Source organism: Rattus norvegicus, chromosome 16, assembly GCF_036323735.1.
Source record: "Rattus norvegicus strain BN/NHsdMcwi chromosome 16, GRCr8, whole genome shotgun sequence".
NCBI lineage: Eukaryota > Metazoa > Chordata > Mammalia > Rodentia > Muridae > Rattus > Rattus norvegicus.
The window spans coordinates 62819074-62846660 of record NC_086034.1 but is presented as its reverse complement, the minus strand read 5'-3'; the positions used below and the strand labels follow the sequence as shown (position 1 = coordinate 62846660).

The window sequence follows — 27587 nt, the reverse complement described above, 5'->3', positions numbered from 1 at the left end:
TTCTCTGCTACCGGCAGAAAAGAAAAGAGAAGAGAAGAAAAGAGAAGGAAAGAAAAGAAAAGAAGCCACGCTATGGATCAGCAGCGGCAGTATTGTGTATTTATCTCTTATGGGTGCAGCAAACCATTTGGGAACAGTTTATGGAGCAGAAATTCCAAATTAACCCTTCCCTCGCTGTGTCATGATATAGAACCCTGGCGGTCTCGCTGTCCCGCCATGTTTGTTGTAAACTTCGATTCTTTTAATTGGATTCTTTAGGTTGTTTGTGCATTAAGGACGCATTAGGTAAAGGAAGTAAAGAGTTGAAGGTGTCTTTTATGTGCTTGGCATGGCCTTATCGTGGGAAGTGTCTATGCCCCTTGGAGAGGACTTTGCAATGAAAGAAATGGACGATGTGGAGTCGGGCAGCTCTGAATCCTGAGAGCCATGAATGAGTCAAAAACCCATGTGAGAGGGCCCAGTGTTACTGAACTGCAAGCCCCTCTTGGTCTGGACTGTTTGTCCAGTGCAGACCATTTTGTACCTGCCTACTTGTTGGCACCTTCCCCTCTGGTGTCTAAAGTAAGTGGATCCCTCGGGAGAACATAACGCTACTGGCGCCATTCCACCAGAGTTTTCCTACGAATTGGTTGATAGGATTGGTGGGTAGGGCAACATGTCGGACTCTCAGTGGAGTCAGGCAGCTCTTGGTTTCCCATCTCAAAACTACAGCTTTTCACCCGGGGAGCCCTGGCAAAGGATAGGCCCCTTCCGGACCTATTTTATGCTGTGTCGAACGTGCTAACCGCGCCCTGTGACGGTGCCTGGCATGATGTCGGTTCTTTGTAAATGTTCGTATTGCTTCCATCCATCTGCATCTTCTTTTCCTTCTATCCACACTCATATGCGTAATGAGGGGTGATGAGTAAACTCTCCTTGTGGTCTCTTTCCCCTTCTCACATAGAAGCTATCCAAAACATGTCTTCCCCTCTTGCAACTTCTATATAGCCCTGCCAGTGTTAGCACCACATGAAGAAGAGGGCGTGGGGTGGGGTGGGTGGCTGGGATGGTACCTTCCTTCTCGAAGTAGAGTCATCCTGATTAAGGGTGTAACTCCAAGTAGGAGTTACACTGCCCTGTCTCTGTAAAGCAGAGGGAAGCAACCAGACGTGTTGGGGAGGGGGGCGGGGGAGAATTCCATTTTCACTCAGGCTTAGCCCTGAGAGGTAACTTCAATGCCTGGGTTCTCGGGGGAACACCCAGGGCAAGGTGCAAGTCTGTCCTACTCAGGCAGCTGGAGGAAGGGAGGTGACTGGCTGGTTCTCCTGGGAGTTAAAAGATTTCTCGCCCGAGGAACAATATCTCGAACTCCTTGTATCTCAGCCAGTGACTCACGCACTGGAAACGGGTGTAAACACAGGTGGAGGAGCTGGGTGCCCCAGCATGATTGAAGGCCGGTCCTCCAGGCCAACACTTGCATTCCAATGTTTAACACTAAAGTTCAAAGAGATGTGCTGAACCATTTGTCAGAGGCCTGGACATGAGGAGCTGAGCAGGACCTGAAATCTCAGAATTGCCAGCCCAGCTCGTAGGATAACAGTAAGTGGTAGTGACGACGCCCACGCCCCTTTCACAGCCCACCGCCCTTGATCTTATCATTGTACTCCCGACCCCCTCTCTTCCGTGTTTCGTTCTTTTTCTCCCTCCCCACCAGGGTCTCCCAGGGTCGTCCGGGTGGAGGGATGAGAATAAATCTACTCCGGCACACCTATCTGAGCATTGTAGTTAAGGAAAGCTGGGAGCATCAGAGATCTTCCTAGCAGAACTGCACTGAGCAAGGATTGAGCTGGGGACGCTCTTGGGGGCTCAGCTCCAGGTCCAGGGGCGCCAGGGCTCGGACTGGGGGCGGAGCCTCGCGGTGGCGAGCGAGGGGGCGGGGCGCAGTGCGGAGTTCCTAGGGACCTGGGTAGGGGCGATCTCCCGCCCTCCAGGGCTGGGGACCGGCAGAGTGGCGGGACGCGCAGGCCCGGTGGAAACGCGGGGCAGCGGCGAGGACTGCGGGGGTGCGGCGGGAGTCGGGCGGGCGGCGTCACCCGAGGCGGAGGGGGCGGAGCCGCGATCGCAGCTGCCACCCGGCCGCCGGGCCCAGGCAGAAGTCAGCCGCCCGCGGCTGGGCAAGCACTGCGCGCAGACACGCTACAGACAATGCTCCGGGACGCCCGGCGGGGCAGCGGACCGCTGGGCCACCGACGGCGAAGCTGCGGAACCGCAGCTCCCCAGGTGAGCCCACCACTCTCTCTCCAGATCCCGCCGCTTTTTGTCTGGCGAACGTGGCGGCCCAGGGGCTTTCGCAGAGTCTCTGTGGTGGCGGGGCGAACCAGCCCCTACTGGCGTCCCCCGGGGTGACAGGCGACCGATCGGAGCGCGTGGAGAGTCCGGACCTCGTGCTCCGGGTTGTGCCCTCGGTGCAGGCGCCGAAACGGGAAAGCTAGGGAGCCGGAGGGGGTATTTTCAATTCATTCGAGAAATGCCCGCTTTGAAATCGGGAAACTTTTCCTTGGAGTTCCGGGAAGGGTGATAGACTGCTGTAATGGTTTTACTGGTCTTGCTGGTCTGGCTGCTCTGTTTTGTGTGTTGGGAACTGCTTTCTGCCATGAGTATTGTCAAAGGAGCAGAGGGGCAGAGGCCGTTCGGGCTGCTCCGGCCAGACTAATTGGGGGGTCCAAGGAAGCCACCTTCAGGCTGCAGCTGATCTCCAAAGGAAGGTGATATCCGTTTGATGAACCTGGTGATCATTCCATACCTGGAGCTAGTTTTCAACCTTTGCTTGTGAACCCTCTCTGCAGCCGGGCGCACACACCCACATCCACCCACAAGCACACGCGAGCACGCTTGCACTTGGAAAATAGAATCTCCACTTGTGAGTCCTGGGAATGGGACTGGAGGCGGCTGAGCTTTCTCAGTCCACAGCGCTCGCTCACTGTTTCTGTCCTCCCAGGTAAAGCTCAACCGTGGTTTTGCACAGCCGGTGTGAGGAGTTTTGCAGGGCACTTAGGCCAGACTCGGGTTGTGAAGGTTTGACTGATCACTGTTCTCGTCTCTCCTTTACAGCCCCTTCTGAGGAGATTTGACAGGAAGCCCTGGGGAAAGCAAGTTGGCTTTCCTAGGGTCCCTCAGAACTTTACTCCCCTTATTGGTTCAGACTGTGCAGGCTTCACGTCCACACTCCTCCTGCTGAGTTAGGATTGCTCAGAAAGAAGGAAATAAAAAGATACGTAAATATCCTCAGTGCCGGGGCTGGGGTGGTGTGGGGGCGTTAGGGTAGTCACTTCCTGCTTTTTGCCTGGACCACTCTGGTCAGTGGAATATAATGCATTAATCTATATGCTGTTCTTCCATCCATCCATCCATCCATTCATACTTACATACATACATACATATATACATACATACATACTATACCTTTTTGGGTTTTGCATCATGTTTTTGTAAAATATAAGAAACAATATTATTTAGATGGAAAATTTTTGGAATTCTATTGAGTAAAGCATGAGCAAATTTGGGTGCAAATATGAGGGGTATTTAGAGCCCAAATACTTAGGATCTGGCCAGTCTGATCCTTCAGATTCTTCTTGAGATGGGGTGGGAGTGTATCTGACAGCTCAGCTTTGTAAATCCTGGTGCAGAAGTTTGCAGAAGCAATGCTATTTTATCGTGACTAGGATCACAAAGAATGCTGAGCTCTTTTCCTGATCTTACACTGCAACCTCCCACTGAGAAACCGGAGAATCTGCATAATCCTGAGGGCCCACCTACCCTCTGAGGTAGGCATGTGAGCTAGGAAGGTGCCATTCCCAGGCTTCGGAGAGCTGGCACTACCCAGGGCTCTCTCTACTCCTGCTTTGAGTGTCATTTGCATGGTTCACCATCTTTTTTCCTGAAAGCAAACGGGAGACAGTTCCAGGCATAGAAGGGTTACTTCAGAGGCTGTTCTAGCTCCAAAGAGGAGATGGGGGAGACTAAGGAGCCAGTTTTAACAGGACTCAGTGAGTCAGGGCAGCCCGTGGTTTCCTTTGTTACTCTTATTCAGCCACTTCCCCTAAAAAAATATCCTTTGTGTTTCTGGGCAGTTGTGTGTTCTGTGTTGTGATCAGCCTGCAGAAAATGTCAGAGTTGTGGGAGAGAGCAAAGAGAGTGCTCATGAATGAATGAGTGGTCTCAAGGTAGCTTCTGGCAGGACAGTACAATAATCAGAACTCTCCAGGCTGTCAGAGGCTGATGGCTACAAAAGGGGGGAGCCTTAGAAAGTGGGATATCTGGGTGTTCTGGGTTGCCTGCTGAAGAGGAAATGAGATGCGGCCACCCCGAGCTGTGTCTGTGTGACTGTGACTGACGCAGCCTCTGAGGAAGTGGTTGGATGCCAGCCTCCCCAGCTTCCCAGGAAACTGCTCCACAGAGCTCCTGTCCAGGCTCTCCCCGAAGCACACTAAAGGGCGCTGGAGCCCTCCCTACAGTAGGCGTGGGCCCGAATGTGACTTTGCTACGACCTGGTAGTTCTAATGGGGCTTTACACACAAACCCAACTTCTCCGAAGGCTAAAACAAAACGCCTTCCAACCATTCCCACCCCTACCCCCTGCATCCCTCATAAAACTTAGCAGCAAGCATTTAGCTCTCCAAGGCTGGTGACTACAGGAGAGAGACATAACCTGGTTGTGAATCCTCCGCTTGCTGAGAGCCTGCCACCTCTTTTGGAAGATCTGGCAGAGAAGGAATGGGCTGTTTGGGTGGACTGGAAGAAGAATCTAGAAGAATCATTAAAGACCCTGTACTGATGGTAGGAGCACTCAGATTTCAGACTGTGTGTGTTTTCATCTTGTTTATTGTGGAAGCCGTTTCCTCATTACCTGGCTGGAGCAGGGGTACGTTTGGCGTCTGTACCCATTGGATAAGCACCTTGTCTGTGAGTGTGGGAGACGAGAGGGGGTGTGCTTCCCACAAGAAGTCTGGAATGATCTTCGGAGCCTTAGAGCCCCTGGTGATTCTCTCTGGTTAGCCCTGTTGATTGCTTAGAGAGAATTAACCTCGGGCAGATTCTCACCTGAGGAGGTGGAGTATAGCCCCCAAGGGCAGTGCTTTCCCAGTTCAAGGAGAACCTGTTTATCTCAGGACCTCCACAAGATTTCCTTCCTAGAGCAGTCTCCCGAAGGATGCTGGAGATCCTCAGTTAAGAAACAGAACAGTGAGCAGTGAGCAGACACTGAGCACGGTGAAGGGGAGGTGGGGTGGCTTATTTTCGGAAAGCAGCAAACTTGGTGTAGATGGGCAGGCCTTTCTCTTTGCTCTAACACCTGCACCTGTAGAATGGGATTCACGGCTGCCTTCTGAGGTGCTGTTTGGATTATTTGGGTAGTGCGTAGCCCTTTGAGCTCCTGCTGAGGAGTAAATTTACTGAGCTCTATGGGAGCAAATGGGGCTTTTATATTTATTTTCAGAAGCAGTGAGCTGCTTTGACACAGTGACTACCTGTTCCCAGGGGTATGATAGGGAAAACTTTTGGATAACCTCTTCTCTCATAGTCTGCCCAGTCTCTCTTAGCCCAGGACTGTGGAGTCAGGCGTTTCTGTCTTCTGTTTCCAACTTGGCATGTGGCCCCCTGCTTTGTTTACCTCATCGCAGAATTGAATGGTGTAGATTAAGCAAGGGGAGGGGGCAGAATTCCCGTGATGCCAAACATCCCTGACAAGGTGCCCCTGTGGGGCAAGCCAGCACCACACCTCACCCACTTTTCAACAACGCATCAGGAGCATGGATAGCAGTTTCCATCTCAGAGTCCCTGCCTGCTTCTGTTCCTCTTTAGTTTTTGTTCAAAATCTGCATGCTATTACCCATAAACCCTCGATTTTATATGTGGTGCTACTTTGTAGTCCCAGGCAGTTCGGCAGGCTTTGTAAACCCCAGATTCTGAAGAACGTAGGGACAGGTTCAGGGCCCTTCTCCTCTCAAAATCTAAAACACTGTATTTCGAGGGTGGGGAGCACTGAAATGGTGTGTGTGCGCGTGTGCACGCGTGTGTACACGTCCATGCCCATACTTGTATGTGTGGAGGCTAGACATGACATGGAGGCTAGACATGACAGCAGGTGTCTCCATCTATGGTTGTTCGCGTATCGTTGTGAGACAGGATCACTCACCTGTAGCTCACTGATTGGCTAGACTGGCTTGCTGTCAAGCCGCTGGAATCTTCCTGTTTTCGTCTCCCCAGAGTGGATCACAGATGCGTACGTTGTGCTCGGCTTTTCAGTGGGGGCTGGAGATCTGAACCCAGATCCCCACACTTGCATGGCAAACATTTTTCCTACTGAGCACTTTTTTGAAGCCCTGGGATGTCTTTTGTGCTCTCTATTTGAGAAAGGGGGCAAGGATTGTTTGTACAGTTTCTGATAGAGCTGCTTAAGGAATATCGAAGATATCAAAGTTTCTGACAGCTGAGCACCGGCCCCATAATAAAAGGACTGTCCCCCTTTGGCCACCTTCCCTTCTTTCCTTCCTTCTTCCTGGTCTCCGTTTTCACAATGGGCTCTTATTGCTAATGCACACATCTCCGATTCGTCCCTAATTGGCAATGATCTGCCTTCCAGGGAGTTGATCTGGAACTCATCTCTGCACCCCCTGTAAGACCGAAACAGAGAGCCGGGCCCAAGATGAACTCGCACCTTATCAGCGGCTCACAGTGCTCCAGACCGTTTGACTGAACCCCGAGAGCCCGAAAATGTCTGCGTGCAGTGACTTTGTGGAGCACATCTGGAAACCCGGATCCTGCAAGAACTGCTTCTGCTTGAGGAGTGACCATCAGCTCACAGCTGGCCACCCCAAAGCTAGAGCCAGCAGCCTACCCGCTGGAGCTCGCCTGCCTGCCAGGCCTGAGATTTGCCGCTTAGAGGATGAAGGTGTGAATGGCTTGGCCTACTCAAAGCCCACCATTGCGGTAAAGCCCACCATGATGACTTCTGAGACTGCCGACTTGTGGACTGAGGCCAGCCTGAGCGCTGAAGTTCCAAAGGTGAGGCTGACTAACCCAGCTGGTATTTTTACAGGGGCTGTTCCTATTCTAGCACATGGTGGCTGGCATGCAGCCACGCAGGGCTTTTGGAGCAAGAATTCCTGCAGGATAGTTGCCTACTCGCTTGCCCTAAAAATGCTACTCCCTGACAGCTGCTGTTTGGCTACTCCAATCATCTACCTTTCTATGTCTTCCTTTAGGCTAACATGTATTTGTCCACATACATCAGGATTTCTCCCTGATTTGGAGACTTATAAAAGGGAAAGCAAAAACAAAGACAAAGAAAAGCTTTAAACTATTGGCTGTAACATTAGATATTTATAGAAGCAACAGCCATTGTACAGTTACTGGCATCCACCCAGTACCCTTCCACATGAGCTTCTGTACCATCCACTGGTGACCAGTATTTTCACCGCACCCTCCACCCACTTCCCTTCCCCGTACATCGTAACAATCATAAGCATAGCTATGTAAAAGATAAAGCCTTAAAAAAATACAGCCACAATGCTCAGTCACATCTAAAATATTAGCAGCAATATTATTATTCCTTATAATAATGATTCTGCCACTCAGCTGGTGTTCACACTTGTACCTTCTTCATTTGTATGTGCATGTGTATGCACATGTGTATGGGGTGTGTGCATGCATGTACCCGTGTGTGTGCCTGAGGTCCTCCAGGTTTTCTTCCTCGATTACTTTCTACCTTTCTCTTCATTTGGTTCTTTACCTTTAAAGATTTATTATTTCTATTGCATGGTTATGACTTGTTTGCTTGAATATGGGTATATTGTGTGCAAAGGCCAGGAGGAGGTTTCAGATCCCCTGGAACTGGAATTCCAGATGAGTGCTTAACACCACCAAAACCTAGGTCCTCTGCAAGAACAAGTACTTTTAACTGCTAAGCCATTACTCCATCCCCTCTATTTTAGTTTTGAGAAACTCACTAGATTGACTGGCCAAGGAGCCCCCCAACATCTGCCTGTCTCTGCCCACCCCACCATGCCAATCCCTGGGGTTACAGGTGTTCTGGGGATCTATACCCAGGATGCCTTCTGGCATAGCAAGCGTTCTGCCCACTGAGCCACCTCTCCAGCCCCCATACTTCCAGTTTTGACTTGTAGATTTTGCCAGCTTTATCTCGGACCATAAAAACATTTATATCCTTAGAGGTTCAACCTTTCTTCTTCTCCCGAAAGAAAGCCTCGGAAAGGTATAATTACGGAGAGGGTGTGTGGGCCAGGGCTGCTGGAGGCTGCTGTCTGTGGACCTGTCTCTGAGACTATATGCCTGAGACATTCTAAGAACCCTTGTTCCACAATGACCTCTTCTAGTGTCGTGGATTTCCTCAGCCAATGTGATACATGAGCCAGGAAGGGTGTGTGAGTGCAAGAGAAAACAAAGGTCAGTTTTAATTCAAGGGAGGCTTATGTGAAGAGAGGCATTTCCTGGGGTGGCAGCAAACTCCTGTCCTTCTTAGAGCTGTTCCGTTTTCCTTGAGCTGGCTACACCCATTCACTCAGCCGGTCTTGACACCTTCAACTTTCACCTATATAAACCAGTGACTCTTTGTATTCTGCATCCCCTGGGGTAAGGAGCCCTAGCCAGCCCTGCAATGAAGCTCTCTGTACACATGGGAAAGGGCAAGAAGGAGAGGAAAACGGGAAAGTAGCTCTGTTGACGGGATGATTGACAGGATGGTGAGCCCACATCTTTGCCTTATTGCCCCGCTAGTCCAGCCACTTAAGCAGTGGGAGCTGAGGTGACCCCCATAAACTGGAAGAAAGGACAGCTGTGTGACAAGGCTCAAAGGAGAGCCTAGCAAAGAGCCAGGAAGCCTGGACCCAGCCCAGAAGCCATCCCTTTGTCCCCTGGCCTGTACTAACTCATCAGGCGTTTTTAAAAAACATACAGGGGCGGGGGTGGGGCACTACAGAGATGGTTACACTCACGTGTGTACTCAAAACAGACTATGACTCTAATTCCAGGAAATCCGATGCCCTCTTCTGTCCTCCTTGGGTACCAGGCACGCATATGTAGCACTGAGAGATACATGTAGCAAACGCAGACTAATAAAAATAATTTTTTGAAAGGCAAAATATTGTTTCGACTTGTTTCTTCAAGAATGTGCCATAGCTGGATTTTCCAGTGACCAGTCGGCACTAGGACTCATTAAACAAAATTTCAAACAATTTTCAATCCAGTGTAATTGTTTCAACCAGCGCTTGTGAGTTCACTTTTTCTGGTTTGGGTGTTGATTTTTCTTACCCAACAGACATGCGTTAAAAGCATTACCATCCCTGAGTGGGATGCGTAGCTCAGCATCTGGAAAGACAGATGCTCTCTGCTGTGTGCCCAGTCATGATTGTAGCTCCGGGGAGGCCAAAGGTGGGCATGGCGTTACTTGCTTACCCTCTGGGATAGACCTGAGTGCTGGGATGGACCTCTGTGCTGTCTGAGACAGGTGACAATGTTATCACTTGCCTCATACTTGGTTTCTCTTCTCCCTTCTCTGATAAAGTGTAACATATTTTTTTTTAAACCCTCCGGGGCTGTGTAGGTCAACTGGAGACGAACTCCAGGCAAGCTCCTGCTCCAGAAACAGGAAGATGGGCCAATAGTTTACCTCGGCAGCTTCCGAGGAATGCAGAAGGCTGCAGGCCCTCTCGCCTGCACAGATAGCAACTCTCGTTGTCCCCCAGCCTACACCATGGTCGGACTGCATAACCTGGAGGCCCGAGTGGATAGGAACACCGCCCTCCAACCAGTGAATTTCCAGGAAGAGAAGGCTGGGAGGGAAGAGCTGCCCTCAGCTCAGGAGAGCTTTCGTCAGAAGCTAGCTGCCTTTACAGGGATGACGTCCAGCTGCCTCAAGGGCCCCAGACCCTGCACTTCTCCACAGCCCTTGCGGGAGTCCCTGCCCTCAGAGGATGACAGTGACCAAAGGTGCTCACCCTCAGGAGACAGCGAAGGTGGGGAGTACTGCTCCATTTTGGACTGTCGTCCAGAATCCAGAGATGCTGTGCATAACACCGAGGGCTCTGGCCGACGGCGAGGGGACTGCTCACCCATATGCTGGGAGCAGGGAACATGTACAAGACCAACAGAAGAGGAAAAGCAGGCTCTGAACTTCCCCAGAGAGTGTTGTGGTCAGGGATCCACAGCAAACCCACCCCACCTGGGCCCCAAGAAGCCGTCCCTTAACTCAGAGGCTGCCAGCTCTTCAGATGGTCTGTCCTGTGGCAGCAGCCGCAGTGGTGCCAACAGCCCCTTTGCTCCACACCTGGAGAATGACTACTGCTCTCTTGTGAAGGAGCCAACCTCGGTGAAGCAGCAGGACTCTGGCTGCCACTTAGTCAACTCTGGCAAATATGTGGGTCAAGCCGTGGACCTCCAGCCCCCAGCCCTTCCTAGGGAGGCTGTGCAGCCTGAACCCATCTACGCCGAAAGTGCCAAGAGGAAGAAGGCAGCTCCGGTGCCTCAGAGGCCCGAGCCCAAGAAAGAGCAGGTCTCGTCTGGCCAAGTATGGACAGGCGATACCTGGTCTCAGAAGACACCCTCTGGCTGGAGCCAGGAAAGGGAAGGCCCAAACGCTGCTCCTCAGGTGGCAACCACTATTACTGTTATTGCTGCTCACCCAGAAGAGGACCATAGGACTATTTATCTGAGCAGCCCAGACTCTGCCGTGGGGGTGCAGTGGCCACGTGGGTCTTTGAACCAGGACTTACATGGTAGTGGAGAAGAGCCTTTGGTCGTGCAGGGGCTAAGCTCAAGGGAGAGCCATCCACATAATATGACAGAAAACTCGTCCAAAGAAAAGCCTGCCATACCCCCCAAGCTGTCCAAAAGCAGCCCGGGAGGGTCCCCGGTGTCACCTGCAGCCCCCCCTCTGACTGACCACAGTGATGGGAACACCAGTGGCAGCAGTGTCGGATCTCAGCCTTCGTCTAGAGTCCCTACTAACCTAACTTCTTCCTGCCAGACCAATGGTGTTGCCGCCGGTGACCCTGCCAAGTGTCCCCCACAAGCCAACTCTTCAGTCTTGGACCAGAGGCGGCCAAGATACCAGACTGGTGCATGGAGCCGCCAGTGCCGGATAGAGGAGGAGGAAGAGGTGGGGCAGGAGTTGTTGAGTCAAAGTTGGGGGAGAGAGTTGGAAAATGGTATTGCAGACCATTCAAACTCCTCTACCTGGCACCGGCTCCATCCCATTGATGGCGCCTCTGGGCAGAACGGCAAAACTAACTCTGGGATGAGCAAATCAGCTTCCTTTGCGTTTGAGTTCCCAAAGGACAGAGGCAGATTGGAGTCATTCTCACCCCCTCCCCCACCTCCAAAGTCAAGGTGAGTACCCTGGGGCCTGATGTGGAAAGAGTCATTAAAAAAAAAAAAAGGAAAAAAGGAAAAGAAAAAAAAAAAAAAAACACTAGTTCTAGGTCCTTTCCCAGAAACCTTTGCTGTTGCTGCCTCCCAGGAAAGCCTCAGTTCCATCCTGGAGTGCTGCCTGCCAGGCACCAGTGTCTGCCCAGAGGCCATTGTGCATTATGTAAATTTCCCAGAGGCCCAGCTCAGCCTTGAGAGGGCTGGAACTCACGCTTGGTGTGTGTGCTCTGCAAACAATCCTGGAAGCAGTGTGTGTGGACTGTCTATTTGAAATGAATCTTAAGAAGCGCCAGGGGGCTTTGGGGATATGGCTCTGTGACAGAGCACTTGCCTGGCAGAGGTAAGGCAACATGATTGGTCTCCAGCACTGGAGAGGGAGAGAGAGAGAGAGAGAGAGAGAGAGAGAGAGAGAGAGAGAGAGAGAGAGAGAGAGAGAGAGTGTTCAGGGGGGGGCGGGGGGGACAGAGAGACAGACAGTGAGACAAAAAGAAAGAAAAAGGAAGAGGAGGAGGGGAGGGAAAGGAAAGGCAAGGCTGGGGTAGACACAAGTTCAGTACAGAGTCCATGCTTAGCCTGAGTGAGGCCTGGGTTGGATCCCAGCCTCCCAAAAGCAAACAAAACAATGCTAGCAAATGTTGCTCCTTTTGCTACATTCTTATAATGGGACCCCCTCCCCAGATCCCTAAGTATCTCTTGCAGTGTTTTTGGAAAAAGTCTGAAACTTCATTTGTTGCAACATAGACAGCAGGGGTGGGGGGTGGGGGAAGTCACCCTACAGGAATTAGGCTAAAGCCAAGCATGTGCGCAATAAACACTTACTGTTGTATTGGCCTTAACGAGGTCAAGTTTTTTTAAAGGAAGCTTTGCACATGGTAAAGCACCTCTGATGTGGGTTTTTCAAGGGAATGAGAATACCCTTTGCTGTCAGCATGCTAAAGCTCACAGCTTTTTCCATTGCCCTTCCACACTATTGCTAGTTTCATACGCCTTTCAAAGGCTCCAGGATCGCTAAGCTATTGAACTGTGAATGAAATGTAAATTCTGAGGAATTTTTTCCCTCATTTTGGTGAAAGCAAAACTGATCTTGATCGAGAGAGGAGTGACCCGCTATGACAAAAAGCCCTCTCTCTACGCCTGCTGCCGCCGCCGGTGTTCTGTTTGAGTGGCAACCTCTGGGTTGCTGTCGGAAACAAGGGAATTGACCACAGAGAGAAGCCACTGTGACACTTGGCTTTGAACATCAAGGTGGTGTTTTAGGCTGTGATGTGATCTAACAGGGCCTTGTTCTCATGACCACTGCTCTGTTCTGCTATTCCATTGGCCACCCACCATGCAGTATTGACACCTTCCAGAGTCTCACTGATTGTTGACTCTGTCTGGTCCCTCAGCTACAGCTCTAACCCCCTAAAGGAATGGATGATTCAGCAACTGAGTTCGTATTATAAGGTGTATATACGAACTTATTATAAGGGGAAAGCATGGATTTTTCAGGTGTTAGACACAATAGCTCATTTTATTCTTAGAATAGTCCCAGGAGACATGAATCATCATCTATTGTCCACAGATGACAGAATGCATTGAGACCTGATGGAATCTACCTGAGGTGAAAACTGTCCCTGGAAACTTAGCCAGAACACGTAGTGCAGCTCCTGACCTTCCAGCGCACGTAGAACAGAGCAGGTTATGAGAGCAAAACCCTCCAGTCGCGCCTGTGTGACTCAGTCCTAGGTGAACCAGATTCAACCTTACAAAGCCAACCTTCTATTCGGTCTCATATTTATGGGTTGAGGAAGCTGCATGTGGTCTCCTTGAGTCTCTTAGATGCGATGCTTATACTTGCCTAATTCTCTCTTTCAAAATTAATTTTTATGTTTATTTATGTGTGTGTGCTTATGCCCACTTGCACGGGGGTTGCAGTCAGAGGGCAATGTGCACGAGTCAGCTCTCACCTACCCTATCCTGTGGGTGCTGAGGCTTCGCAGTGAGTTCCTTTCCTCACAGAGCCAGATGAGGCTCCAACCCCATTATTGAAATGAAATGACTAGAATTCACTGAGGAAATTAATTACTATCCAAGCAAAAGGCACTGAATGGTGTTCAGTGCGACAGTTGCACTCCTATCTTGTAGGAATCAGTCTTGGAAATACCACTTAGAAAAGTAACTAAAACGTCTCACTGAAGAGTCATAGGACTTGGTGAAATCTTGGTAACCATAGCAACATGACTCAGGAAGGATTTTAATTAGCATCTAGAATGACTCTAGAAACCCTTGGTCCAATATATTACAATATACCCTTTGGGTTATTTGTAGTTCAAGTAAGTGGGAACCTCAGAGATTATGAGTTCCATTCAAGAACAAACAAATAAGCAAAAAGAACCTCAAAACCATGACATTCAAGAATAAGAGAAGCTAGTTCACCTGGGGAAACATTCTCAGTTTCCCCGTGTTGCTGGCATTATCTTTTGACTCTTACATGTCCCCTGTGAATAGATAGAGGACAGACTTGGGACCATAAACTGGCTTTGAGTTCTGGAACTCAGAATGTAGAATTCTTTTAAGGAAGAGACTGCCAAGAACCCCCAAGTACTCTGATCTCAGAAGTCAAGTTGTAGGCGAAAGAGAATGTTAGGGCCCGCACAGCCCCAGCTGAGTCAGGGCTGAGTCCCACCAATCATGGGACACATCAGTAATTGTGGAAGATGATATCAGTTTTCCGAGATGGAAATTGTTGGAGCATCTTCAGGCAACATGGGAGAGTAATCTGATTTCCATGCTCGGGGTCAGACTGCTTCTAACGACCAGCTTCGTTGTGTGTGTTATGTATGCTTAGCACCTAGACGAAGGTTGCTTCATGCATGACTGAGTCATGTTCTACTTACATAGTGTGGAGAAACAGAAATGGATTCTCTTGTTTTCTTACCCCCTACCCTGAGGGGAGTGACTTGGCTTTGTAATGTCCGATATTGAGTTTTCAGTGAGTAGCTGGTCTCTCTTATTTAACCCCGTACTGTAATGTCTTGCAAGACGGGCTCTCCGAGCTTATTTAATGTGCCTTCCTTGTGTCCTCCCCTCATGGGATGATAAGGCTGAATCTGAACTTGCTCTTACTCACTGCTACCAAGGCAACTGCCTACATCCACAAACTCACTCGGCTTAGGGTGACGGACCTTATCTGGTTTCTGGGTCACCTTGTTCAGGGCAGGATTATAAGGGTTGACAAGGACTTCTGGTTGTTGGCTAGGAAACCGAAAACTGCAGGCTTCTTAAGAAGTGTGGGCTGCGTGTGTGCGTGCACACTTCACCTTCGGGAGGCAGCCCAAGGAGTGCAGCAGCACCTGGGAAAACAGTTAGCATGCCCAGGAATCCAGTTGCTTCGAGCCTTTTGTTTCCAGGCAGATACAAATCTAGTTTGACATGACTTACAAGTTTTGAGCCACAAGGGGCGGTAGTACACAGCCATTTTTTTTTTTTTTTTTTTTTTTTTTTTGTTAGAGCAGCAGACAAGCGGTTCTCAAAGAGACCCCAAATAAGAATGCTAGGCCCAGGCTCAGAGGTGAACTTGATGGTGGAATCAGAAAACAGGTGGGTTTATGTTTCTGTAAGGTCCGGGTCCAGGTAAGGCCAAGAATCTAAGAAAAAGTTTCTCCACCAGAGTGGGAGATTTTTTTTTGTTATTGTTGTTCTGATGTTACCACCTTCATGGTTTAACCCACTTCATGGTGTTATTCTTTCCTCTTTGGGGAACCAAGAGATGAGGCTGTTCCTTGTTCAGTCCCCACCTGTGTTGGAGGGACAACGTCACCAGGAGAGTTTTTCCTATGCATGAAGGCAGCCACTTTGTTAGCTGGAGAAATGAACACGTCTTCACTGTGTGGTCTCACCTGAAGCACGGTCACTCAGCATGACCCCAAGGATGGGAAGAGAGTGGCCGAGATGGCCACTTATCTTCAGTGTTCATATCCAATCTGATTAAAGCTCCTAACACTTTATATCAGCCCCACACCATATTGTAGGGATTCATGGGGATTGACACCAGGACATAGGAAGTCTCGACTTCATGGGCCTGTCTGGGTGGCAGTTTGAAGTCGCTTTGTGTTAGGAAACTCGGTGTATGGAGACTCTTCTCTAGCGATCTACAGCTTTCCTGGCTGTGTTTCAGTGAGAGGTGGAGTTGGGTTACGGAGAATGCGTGTTGGGCATATTCCATGGGAGAAACCGCACACCCTCCGCGCACAGCGTAACAGATAGAACAAGGCCATGTGTCAACAGTGAAGTTTATACTCTTCTACACCATAGGCAAGCCAGCAGTTGGCCTCTTCCCATGAATTTGTAGAATCTGGAAACAGGGACTCACAGACGTTATAAGCAGGAATTGTTAAAATGAATTCTTGTCTTTTTATCCTATAGTGTTTTAACAATTGCTGACTTGGTCTATGTATATCTGTGTGTATGTGTGTATAGAATACAATCTTTAAAGAGAACTCCTATGCAATTTTGAGCTCGTGCCCTTGACTATGCCTAGGAGTTAGAGAGTCTTTGAATCACTGGGCATCTGCTAATGACCTGCTTTTTCTATTAGGCTGTGTACAAGATGCTAAAAGTCCAGCAATAGAAGGGTTTTTTTTTTCTTTCTCTTGGGTTCTGAGGATTGTATCTGAGTGAATTCAGTGATCAGGCGTGCAGGGTGAATTTAATGAGGAGGTATACAGTGGGAGTTGAATTAGGTGTGCAGGGTGAATTTGGTGAGCAGGTATGCAGTTGACTGCCTTTGATGAGACCAGTTCTTGTAGATCTGGGTTCTCCCCGCGGCCTGTACTCTCTGTTCAGTAACAGAAACATAAACTCAGTTCAGTGTCCACGAGTTATAGGCCTCTCCTTCATGCCCTGTCGACTTCATTTTTTAACACATAAAGAAAAGCACTGAATTTCTTACTTGACACATAGTAAATGCTCAAGAGAAGTTGACAGACAAAGCAAATATCTTGGAATATGCAGTGTTCTAAGCCTAGGTCCCTCGATAGCCCTGCCCTGTTCCTGCCTCAGTTCACAAGGGCAGCACAGTATGCCCTGCATACATTATAACTCCGGCCCATGTTTTCATCTCTTCAAGAGACTCCAGTCCCGAGAGTGCGCAAGTTACGTCTCATGAACTCCTGCTTAGGATTTCTATCACAGTCATTAGCAGAGAGCCATTTATACAGTAGATATTCGGTGAAGAATTTTTTAAAATTATTATTAGGGTGACGGAGAGATGACTTCATAGTTACCGCGCTTGGGAGAGGCCTGAGGTCAGTTCCTAGCACCCACTCCAACACCCTCTTCTGAGCACCATGCACACGATGTGCATAGTACACTCGGGCACATATGTGTGCCCGTAAGATAAAATAAATACACATTCAAAAATCACGGCTGTGTGTGATGTGTGTGGGCACACGTGCCATGCCCTGTGTGTAAAGGACAGAGAACAGCTTTGTGGAGTCAGTTCTTTCCACATTCGAGTGTGTTCTGGGCGTTGAACTCAGGGCATTAAGATGCCCTTACAGGCTGACTCATCTTGCCAGCCCAGAATCAATCTCTCTCTCTCTCTCTCTCTCTCTCTCTCTCTCTCTCTCTCTCTCCCTCCCTCCCTCCCTCCCTCCCTCCCTCCCTCTCCCCCTCCCACCTTGAGACCGGTTTCTCTGTGTAGCCCTGGTTGTCCTGGACCTCACTCTGTAGACCAGGCTAGCCTCAAACTTAGAGATCCACTTGCCTCTGCCCCCCAAGTGCTGGGGATTGAAAGAGTGTTGCCACCACGGCCCAGCCAGACATTTTAGTTTATAAGAAGGCTGTGGCACACTATGGATTCAACAAGTTTCTATCTGGCTTTTCACTGAACACCCATTGTGACTCCCTGACTGCCCCTGCCCAGTGGAACGTTGCCACCTCGACTTGAATAAGCTGAGGTTAATAATTGCCCATGCTTCAAGGTGGGCAAACACGGCGGGGCGCAGCGCATTCCTTCTTGGATTAATTACTCTCCGGTGCTTTTACCTTGCAGTCTTGCACGTGACCTCTGCTACTTACTGGGCTCCTTAACTTTTTGGTCTTTTGGTTTTTGTTTTTAAGGTGAGCAGGTATATGCAACCAACTCCTTCTTACCATCGAATGATCCTTTCAAATAGTAATCATCTAGAAATTTCCCGCCAGCAGCGAACTACAAGAATTCTAGGGTGACGTTGCTTCTCCGAGAATAACTTTCTCATACTTTCTGAGAGAAGTCTGGAAGCACAGACTGAAGCCGTTTGACGGCCCTCTGTCTGCATCTAGTAGCCAAAGGAACTCGGTTACGGAGATGGCCTGACTGCTCCGAAGCATGGAAGTAACCAACTGCTGGGCGGTTCTGTTAGCGCCCCAAGGCATGTTGGGAGAATTGTTGATTGGATTAGCCATAATTCGTTCTTTCGTGGCTGAGAGACGAGCTGCAGGCCATCCTTGCTGTCCTCTGTGCAGGCAGCAAATACATTCTGATTGTAGACTTCTTGCGTCTCTGGGTTGGGATCCCCCATCATTTGTTTCTAGCGGCTTTAGGCAGATCCCAGGAAATGTTTCGTGTTAAGCAGGTGCACGCTCTTCCCTTGTAAAATTCCCCACTTCTACTAGCTTATGCTCTGGGTGCTGGATGACTTCCTGCGGGCTTTCCCAGCGAGCAGACTCTTTAGACGCAGTTGCTCTTTACTGGGTGACAAGGGAAACCTCCACATTGAAGTCTGTTTTTACAAAAAGATCTTTCCCTTTTGCTTATGTTTTATTTCTTACAGTGCATTTGTGTGGGGAATGCATGTGTGCACGTGCGTGTGCATGCACTTAGCTCTCTGAGGCTGCATGTAGAGGCCAGAGGCCAAGGTCCATCTTAACTGCTTCTCCACCTCAGTCTTGAGACAGGCTCTCACTGAAGCCGAGGCTCACCGTTTCTGCTAGACTGGCCACCCAGCTTCCCCACACCACATACAGCATTCCAGCACGAGCCTCCCAGGCCTGTGCCACAGTGTCCAGTGCATGCTGGGATCCCAAGCCAGGTTCTCATTCCTGGTCAGCAAACCTTACCCAGTGATTCCCCCTCCTTAGTCCAGCAGCCTTCTCTTTTCACTTAAATACCGTCCTTCACCTAGTTACTGTTTCTGTCACTGGCAAATGACTCCTTGACTTCCGGAAGTTTGGCTTTCAGCTACTTTGTACTCATTTACCTAAGTGTTCTTGTTTTCTTTGTGTGGTCCTGTCTGTCCTGGAACTGGCTGCATAGACCAGGCTGGCCTCATACTCACAGAGATCCACCTGCCTCTGCCTCCTGAGTGCTTGGATTAAAGGCATGCACCCCCACTGCCTGGCTGTTTTAAAACTTTTTTAAAAGTCTGAAACCAAGACAGGGTGTCACTGTATGCTCCTGAATTGTGGGAAACTCATCAGGATGGCCCCTGCCCTCTGGGAGCTTCGCCTTGGCAGTCAGGATTAATGGGAATAAAATATACGCATAAATACAAGAGTTATTACTATCAGTAGGCATGGCAGTAAGTAACATAAACTCGAAGAAAGTGAAGAAGAGTCTAGAATTTTAAAACAAATCATCATTTAAAATAATTCACAGCTAAAATGTATAGGTCAAAGCAAAAGTAAGCTTTTGTGGCCCAGTGCCTTCTGTCAGGCGGACAGGATCTTCTATGCCAGTTCAGATCAGTTAGAATACTTCCCTAGCACTTTATTGAGAACCTAGCCTGTGATAAAGCTTGCTGCAATTGATTAGTAGTGTCTGCAAAGTGTGTAGACATGGGAGGTTTGACACCTTTGCTAGCTATTTGTGAAATTGGCCTTAAAGCCTAAAGTTGACCATCTAAGGTACAAAAAGGCTGGTACTCAATAACCACTCTCTACGTTAACTTAGGAATTCAATGATTCCTTTACTTTGGGGGATGGGGGTCTGTTTTCTGTCTAGCTGAGAGTTCCTAAGTTGAGTGTTAGCAGAAAATGTAATCTTTGACATTCAGACTGGAATGTCAAAATGTTTTGCTTCTACTCAGAGAGTGATTAGGATGATCTATGAATACTAACCTTTTTGGAGCACCATTGTAAGAAATAACATTTATCATTAAGTTACTACCTATCTCTTAAGGTAGTTCTTCTCTCTATATACCTTAACTTTATTTTCCCAGTCCTTAAATCTGTTTAGCAGTGTGTGTTCATCCCTTGCCTTCCTGGCTTTCTGTGTCCATAACTGGAGGGAGTGGGTATGGGAAATGTGTCTCAAGGTAGAAAGGAAATATTATGAATTCAAACTAGATAAACACATACCGTGATTTTTCTAATACATTCTGGTAATGAGATAGACCATCTTTTATCATGGTACTCAGCAGGGCAAAGGGCACATCTATAAGAGTCAATAGAAGACCAGGGCAGCTCCGTGCTGATGTGTCACATGTACTTGGTGTTACGGCTTGGGTAAAGAATGTTCCCATGTAGTGGAATGCTTTGTCCTCGGTCATTTCTGTGGGTGTAACATTTAGGAGAAGAGAGCTATCTAACTGAAGGAAATGTGTCACTGGGGGCTGAGCCTTGAGATTTATAGGCCCATTCTATATTTCCTGTGCCCTGTGCCCTTACTGCTTCCTGTCCCCTCCGTGCTTCCGACTGCCCATGGATAGACCCAATTGCTTCTTGTTCCTGTTGCCACAGTTACCTGCTACCCTGCCCTGCCCTGCCCTGCCCTGTCCTGTCCTGCCCACTATAATGGACTATATCTCAAACTCGAACCCAAGTAAGCCTGTCTTTCGTTCAGTTGCTTTCCAAGTATTTGCTCATACTGACAAGGAAAGCATGAACTCACTTGACAGCCTTCATTCACAGTTGGCTCCCTCCCTCCCTCCCTCCCTCCCTCCCTCCCTCCCTCCCTCCCTCCCTCCCTCCTTTCTTTGTTGCCTCTCTTTCTTTTATGTGCATGTATATGTGGAAGCCAAAGGTCACCCTCAGGCATTTTCCCTCGGAAATCACCTTATTTTATATAAGACAAGATCTCTCCCTGGGACCTGAGGCTAGCCAATTGGTCCAGGCTGGCCAATAAGTCCCACGCATCTACCTGTCTCCACTGCCCCAGGTCCGGGTTTAACAATTGCCTCCAGTCATAGTTTTCTATGTGGGTCTTGATGCTTGCACAGAAAGCACTCTAGTGGCTAAGCTATCCCCCAGCCAGCATCACGTATTATTTTTGTAAATATGCCTTATCTATTCCTGACACCTCCAAAATTGACAGTAGAGGATTTTTTTTGTAAATTCTAAGCATATACCCTTGATCCTTTGCTCATACTCCTCTCAAAGCATGTCCACATTCCCTACAAAAGTGTGCAGAAAGCCCTTTCATGTATAATACACCAGGCCCTTATAGCTCAGGGCCTGAGACGCCGTTTATATTGATGTTCATTTCATCTCTATACAATGAAGACTGGTTATGAGTGGATCCTGGACCATTTAGTGGTAGGGAAAGTGTAGATTGTTTCTTAGATGATTTTAGCAAACTAGTTTATCATAAGGAAAACCACACTAAAACCCTGCTTTCTGTCATCATCATACATGAAGATGGGCTGCAGAAGGAATAATGACATCATGAAAGAGGAAACCAAAAGGCCCCAAACCCACTGAGTCAGGAGCTCTAGCATGCACGTGTAATCCCAGCACTCGTAAGGTGAGATGGGAGGCCAAGACAGGAAAGTGCCGAAAGGCTTGTACACAGTGAACAAGAGGCTGTCTCAGTCAAAGGAGAAAGCCAGGACGGAGACCCGATCCAAGGTTGGTCACAAGTGTCAACATGCACACCACAGCACAACTGCAGCTACACACACAGACACACACACACACACACACACACACACACACACAGAGAGAGAGAGAGAGAGAGAGAGAGAGAGAGAGAGAGAGAGAGAGAGAAATTATGGCAATAGCCACAAACAAATGAAATTGAGAAGCAGCAACCTTGCCATACACCAGATTTACACATCAGATATTACCAAATTTTGACAAACGGGAGGGGAGAAAAGCTATTCATGACCTAAATTTCTGGTAAAATTTAAGGCTGAAGCAACATTGGGGTTTTTGTTTTGTTTTGCAAAGAAATCTGATGTTATCTCGTAAAATTAACCATTAGAACAGACCATAGCCACACCATGTTTATTTTTGAAAAATACACACAGGGCGTCAATAAAGGGACATATACAAGGAAAACCATTGTAGTATTGCTTCTAGTGGCAGGAAGTTTGACCCCTTTCAGATCCTCATCTCTTAAGAAACAGGAATGTGAAAGTCATTGAATTTGAAATGGAACTGCTTAATAGAAGCCAAAAGCAGGGAACGAAAACACTCTCGAGACACACACACACACACACACACACACACACACACACACACACACAATCATGGAAGGACTTTAACATCAGAGTAAAATCACTAAAGGACCAAAGATGCGCTACAAAATGCTGCCAGTGTAAACTAATGCTGGCACAAAGAAGCCATGGGGCATGCCGTGCCTCTCTGACTGTGAGAAGGTTTTCTGGGAAGTGAACCCAGGACCTGGTACATGCTAGGCAAGTCCTCCATCACAGAACTGCATGCCCAGTGGGCCTTTCTTAAAGCTAAAGACAGGGCTTCACTAAGTCGGAGGCTGGCCGGGAACTTGTGGTCCCTATGTCTTAGCCCCACAATTTGCTGGGAGAACAGATCTGTTCCCCTGCAGCCTAGCTTCTCTTTCCACCAAAAGGAAAACTGACTTCTTACCTTTTTAGGTGACTTTTTTTTTTTTAAAGCTGTGGTAAATTACGCCCAGTAGAGCTTTCAGTCTTAACTATTTTTACCTGCAAAACAATATGGTAGATATTGTCATTACCTCCTATCCATAGGATACAGATTCGAGCACTACCCATGGGTACCAACCTTCCTGAACACTCAGGTCTTTTACAAAGTAGCTTAACATTTGCGTATGACCTATCCCAATCCTCCCAGTCATCCTAAATGATCTCCAGAGTTATTTAAACAATGCACGTAGTGTAAGTGACTTGTAAAATGGTTACTGTACTAGGTAGCGAACAAAATGTGAACATTTCCAACAGAAACCACTTTGATTTCTAAGTACTGTCTCTCCCTGGCTGGTTAGGTCTGCAGAAACGGAACTCGTGGGTTGAGTGTTGACTACGCGCTCATGATTGTACAGTTGATCTCTTAGAACTCCTCAACTTGCAAGAACTGAAACTACATCCATCAAACTATAACTCATGGCTCCCCTCACACCCCCAGCCCTGACAGCAACCATTTTATTTCCTGTCTCTGGTTCTGAGCTTCATGTAAAAGTGGGGTGATGTGCTGGATGGGCTGTTCTGCCTGGCACAGCATCTTCAAATTTCATCTGTGTTGTGCTTTGATAGAATGTCCCCTTAAGGCTTGAGGTTCTGCAGGGTCCCGTACTTTGTCTATTCATCTGTTAATGGACACTTGGGTCACGTCCGTCTTTGTGGCTGTGGTGAATAGTGACGCTTTGTGTATGATCTCCTGCGCCCAGCCTTTGATTTTTGGAGGTAGCCAGGACTTGGAATTGCTGAATCATCTTATATCTAATTCGAAAACAATTTTTTTTTTGAGGAGCTGCCACACAGTGATGTCCCGTAACTGCTGTCCCCCTCTTATTCCCGCCAGTGGTAAGCAAGGGCTCAGATTTCCCCACATCCTCCCCGCCACGTTACTTCCCAGTGTTGTTTGTTAGGCCTTTATATTGCAGCTCTCCTTGTAAGAATGAAGTAGCATCTCATTGGAATTGATTGGCATTTCTCTGATGACTAATCATGTAAAAAAAAAAAAAAAGTATCTTTCCCTGTGCTTTCTGGCTAATCTAAACTTCTTTGGAGGAATCTCTATTTAGAGCCTTTTCATGTTTTAAGCTTCCGTTACTATTGTCATAGTGACTGGGTCATGTGCCCTGTGTCTTGAATCCTTATTAGAAGCAGTGTTTGCAACTGTATTTGTCCCAGCCTGTGGGTTGCTTTGTCACTACATTGACTCTATCCACTGATGTATGACAGGCTTTCATACATCACAGTCCAACTTACCGGTTTCCTTTGAGCAAGCCTGGTTCAGTTCCCAGAAGTCATTGCCAAGCACAGTGTCATGAAGTTTGCTCCTGTTCCCCTCCTGTGATGTGACTGTTTTAGGCCTTCCATTGAGGTCTTTGATCTATGTTGGGCCAGTTTTCATTAGTTAGGGTCCAAACTCATCCAATGACTGTCTGTTTCTGTCAAAGCACTTGCCCACCCTGCTGAGTATTGTCTGAGCAAGTGTGTTCACATAAGCCCCACAGTCTCAATTACCATAGCTTTGTGATATGTTTTTGAATTAAGAAGTACAAGGCTTCCAGTATGGTTCTACTTTGACTAGATCACTTTGTCTGTTTGTTGTGTTTCAAGAGTTCCTATCGATCCTAGGATGAGATCTTCAGGTTCTGAGAGGACCTAGCATGAACTAATTGTGGCCCTAGATGCATGCTTCTCCATTTATCTAGAAAAGTAGTAGGCAGAGGCAAGAATGGCAGGTGTTTGGAGTGATCCAGATAGAGGAGGTTGTAGCCAAGACTGACGGGTAGGGAAACGGGACCGTTGAGGTAAGAGATTGGTGAGGGGTTGACCAGGGAGTATGAAGAGAGCCTGTAAGTAATTCTGATCCTTCTTGGATAACGGACTGGACCAACATGAGGATGGGCAAGCAGGTCATCCTATTAGCTTTGTTATGAGGGACCTTCCATGCTGAAATGAGGTAGAAGGAGTAGAAATGGAGTCTGCTATAAATACACACTTGATTTGTTTTTTTAAGGAAAAATAGTGGGGTATGGGTGCAGGGTCAGGAAAGTGGACTTGAACTATTTATCAACCAAGAACAAAACCAGACTCACCAAAACCAGTAAATTAGAAACAAAAATATTACCATCAGGCCTAGGTAATCTTCATGGACGGATTGTTACAAGGATGTCTAGATTAAGACGAGAACCGCAGTGACTCACACAGTGACGAGGTTACTACTGGCTTGATTGAGTCAGCCACTGCAGGTACTTGCTTGCTCATGAAGACGTGGTATGAAGAAGAAGATCTTGTCCTAGGGAGCCTGAGGTATTCGAAGGGGATTCTTTTCTGCAACAATAAGGATAATACACCAAGGTTTGTCCTGTTCCTAGGTTTCCCTATACTGAAAGCCAGAAAATAAGTGATGTGATTGGCTGGGGGCAATGAGTCAAGTTACCTGATTGGCTGGGGCTGTGTTGGCATCTGGATCCGGAGCTAGACTATAAATGACCCAAATGTCAAGCACACAGATTCAAAACGAAGTCTGAATTATGAGCAAATGAACTCTTTATGGTTAACTTAGAGTAGTGTGCCCTTATAGCATGGTCTTGGTTATCTTTCTTCCTTGAGGCTCCTTAAATGGCCATAATGAAAACAGAAGCGTGGAGAGAACTCTCTAACCCTTCTGATTCTGAGGTGGCAAAGGAACAGGTTGATGAACTGGCGGCTGCTGACGTCATCATTCTGTTATCTGTCCATCCCAGCATCTGGCTGTCCGTCCATCTAACTAGCATTTTCTCTGTGTGGTGTTATATTTAGTATTATAAATACTAACCTCTGAACCTTCCCAACACTCTTAAAAACAAACATTGTTTCCCAAGACACAGCGAGCAATCTTGGGAAATCCCACTGTCAGCCTAAGATACCACACCGGTGCCCTTTGAGGTGACTCAGAAATTCATCCAGGAGGTTAATCAGTTGCTTGGATAAAGCTGTTCTCTCAAGGGCCCTGTACAGGGCGGTCATGAGATAACCCTTCTGTGACTGGTGGTTGCTTAGTGTTTAACTGTGTTTGTCTCCTTTCCCCAACCATGGTTTTCATGAGAACAGAAGTGTGAAGAAGACTTTGTAGACTGTAGGCTGGAGCCTGTGTTCTTAGAGGATTGAACTGGAAGTGAAAGGTAGTAGGTTGGGCTACGGAGTCTAGCTGTTGAGGTCTTTAGCACCCACCATTTACTCATCAACGGTTTTGTCTCCGTCTCTAACCTTCACTGGAATCACATCTCAGGAAGCTGCAACTGTCTGCCATTTTACCCCTGAAGCTGACAGCCTAACACATCTATGAGAAAGCACATACCTGTGACATAATCCTAAGACTGCTTCTTGGAAACCTAAATGACCCATCTTTAACAAATGCTGTTAGCAGCAAAATGTAGGGACAGGGCAGATGCCTGCAAAGTTCTGTGGACCGATTTCAGCACTTTGATCGTTGGCTAAGTCACAGGCGCACCATGCATGGTGTTTCTTGGGGAATGCCCGCGTGCTAGCTAGCTTACTGTCTGTGGATGAGAAACCACTCCCAGAAACAACTTCAGGTGGGGGAGGATTCACTGTGGCTCAGGGTTCAGAAGATTGGGAAGATGGTCCACTAGCTTCTTCCCTTTGAGCCTGAGCCAATTCAGAATGTCATGGCAGAGAAGCTGGCTCCCCTTCCGTCAGCCAGGAAGGAGAGGGATAGTGAGGAAGAGGCTCCATCTCTTAAACTTTCCACTGCCTCACCGAAAAGTGTCAGGTGATGGACTCGCAAGTGGGTTAGCAATCAGTGAGGTCAGAGACCTAATCCACTCCATTCTTAAAGGTGCCATCACTGGACACGGAGGTGCTGGGGACCATGGGCAAATGGATTTGTATGGGACATTGAATGTGTGGGTGCTAATCCAGATGCAAAGTGTAACAAGGAAAACCAGTGGTGCTTCGCCCAATACACTCACTCAGCAATGCACACCGAAGACTCCCGCGGTCAAACACCTGAGGCCTGCTCATAAACATCAAGCTGTTAGCTATGCACAGAACGCTGACTAGGTGTCCCTTCATTCAGCCTGTCCTGTCACATTCTGTCTGGTGACAATGCCAGTTCCACAGCTTAAGTCTCAGTCCCTGATTGCCTCCAGCCTCATTTAGATCCCAATGAGAAGACCCTTGATATTTACATGGGCTTCTGACTGTAAATCAGGCTCCCATAATTCCTTCCTCGGGCTTGATTGATAGACTGGAGCAGCTCCGGAAATAGATCTATTTACAGGTTTATTATAAAGATCTCCCGAAGGCTACTGATGAACTCTAGGAGGAGTGATGGCCGGGGTGCACAGCTTCTGTGCCCTTTCTGGGGTACCACTCCCAGGAAATAGATGTGTTTGCTTCTCCAGAAGCTCCTTATGCTCCATCCCTTGGGGTTATAGAGGTTTTTATGATGCAAACATGGCTGATTAAAGCATTCCTTATCAGTGATTAATTTAACCTTCAGCCCCTCTCCACACTCGGGAGCTTTGGAAATGAGGCTGAAAGTCCAGCTCCTTAGTCCTGCCGTGGTCGTCCTCCTCCCTGCAGCCAGGTTCCATTCTACAACTCCCAGAGGCGCTGTCGGCCATCAGCCAACTCGCCCGTCTATAAAATGATACTTAGCATTTTGGAGTCTAAGAATTTCAGAAGTCCGGTGGCAGGGAAACTAGAGCGAAGATTAAATATACATTTTACGCTATTACCGATTCCCTTGAATCAATTATGGCTTTCTTTCCCTGCTTTTAAAATTCTCATTCTTACTTTTAAACTGTGTGTGTTAAATGCAAAACCAGTCTTTAAGGTTGTAAAGTCTCATGAGAATAGCGAGGGCATTTGTTGCACATGCAAATGAACAAGGCTGCATTGTGAGGATGTCATCTGACCATAGATGAAACCAATTTTCTATACTTATACATGCAAATAAATGAGCATGAAAGGTACCCCAAAGCAGCCTGGTTCTTCGAGTTTCTTTTAGTCCTTGGCACTTTCAAAAAACTCTTTGAACATCTTCACCAAACAGCGCAAAGAGGGGAGATAATCAAAGGTTCAAGGCCATTATCTTCAATTAGATGGTGTTTACAGCTATCTTGGAATACTCAAGACCCTGTGTTTTTATTTTTTTTATTTTTTAAAAGCGCCAAAGTCAATAACAATAAATTCTTTTTACATTTGTTACCAGCCTAATTGCTAATTTTTTTTTTGAGAAAAAAGATGATACAATGTATTGAAATGCGGGCTATTTTAAGACTGTTCTACTTTGTAGATAAGAGA

The 27587-nt window shown here is 47.8% G+C and overlaps 1 protein-coding gene across 2 annotated transcripts in view; it reads left to right on the top strand.

Annotated features, from left to right (window-relative positions):
- Positions 1-2128: 2128 nt before the first annotated feature.
- The window catches only part of Prag1 (PEAK1 related kinase activating pseudokinase 1), a 53284-nt gene continuing 27825 nt past the window's right edge, over positions 2129-27587 (top strand). The window contains exons 1-3 of one of the 2 annotated variants that reach the window (NM_001107315.1): positions 2129-2259; positions 6620-7041; positions 9599-11382. In NM_001107315.1, the coding sequence (NP_001100785.1) occupies positions 6751-7041; positions 9599-11382 (2075 nt within the window). In that variant the 5' untranslated portion in view covers positions 2129-2259; positions 6620-6750. Of the gene's footprint in view, positions 2260-3331; positions 4816-6619; positions 7042-9598; positions 11383-27587 lie in introns of those variants that run through there. The other variant, XM_039094542.2, reaches the window with a different exon arrangement.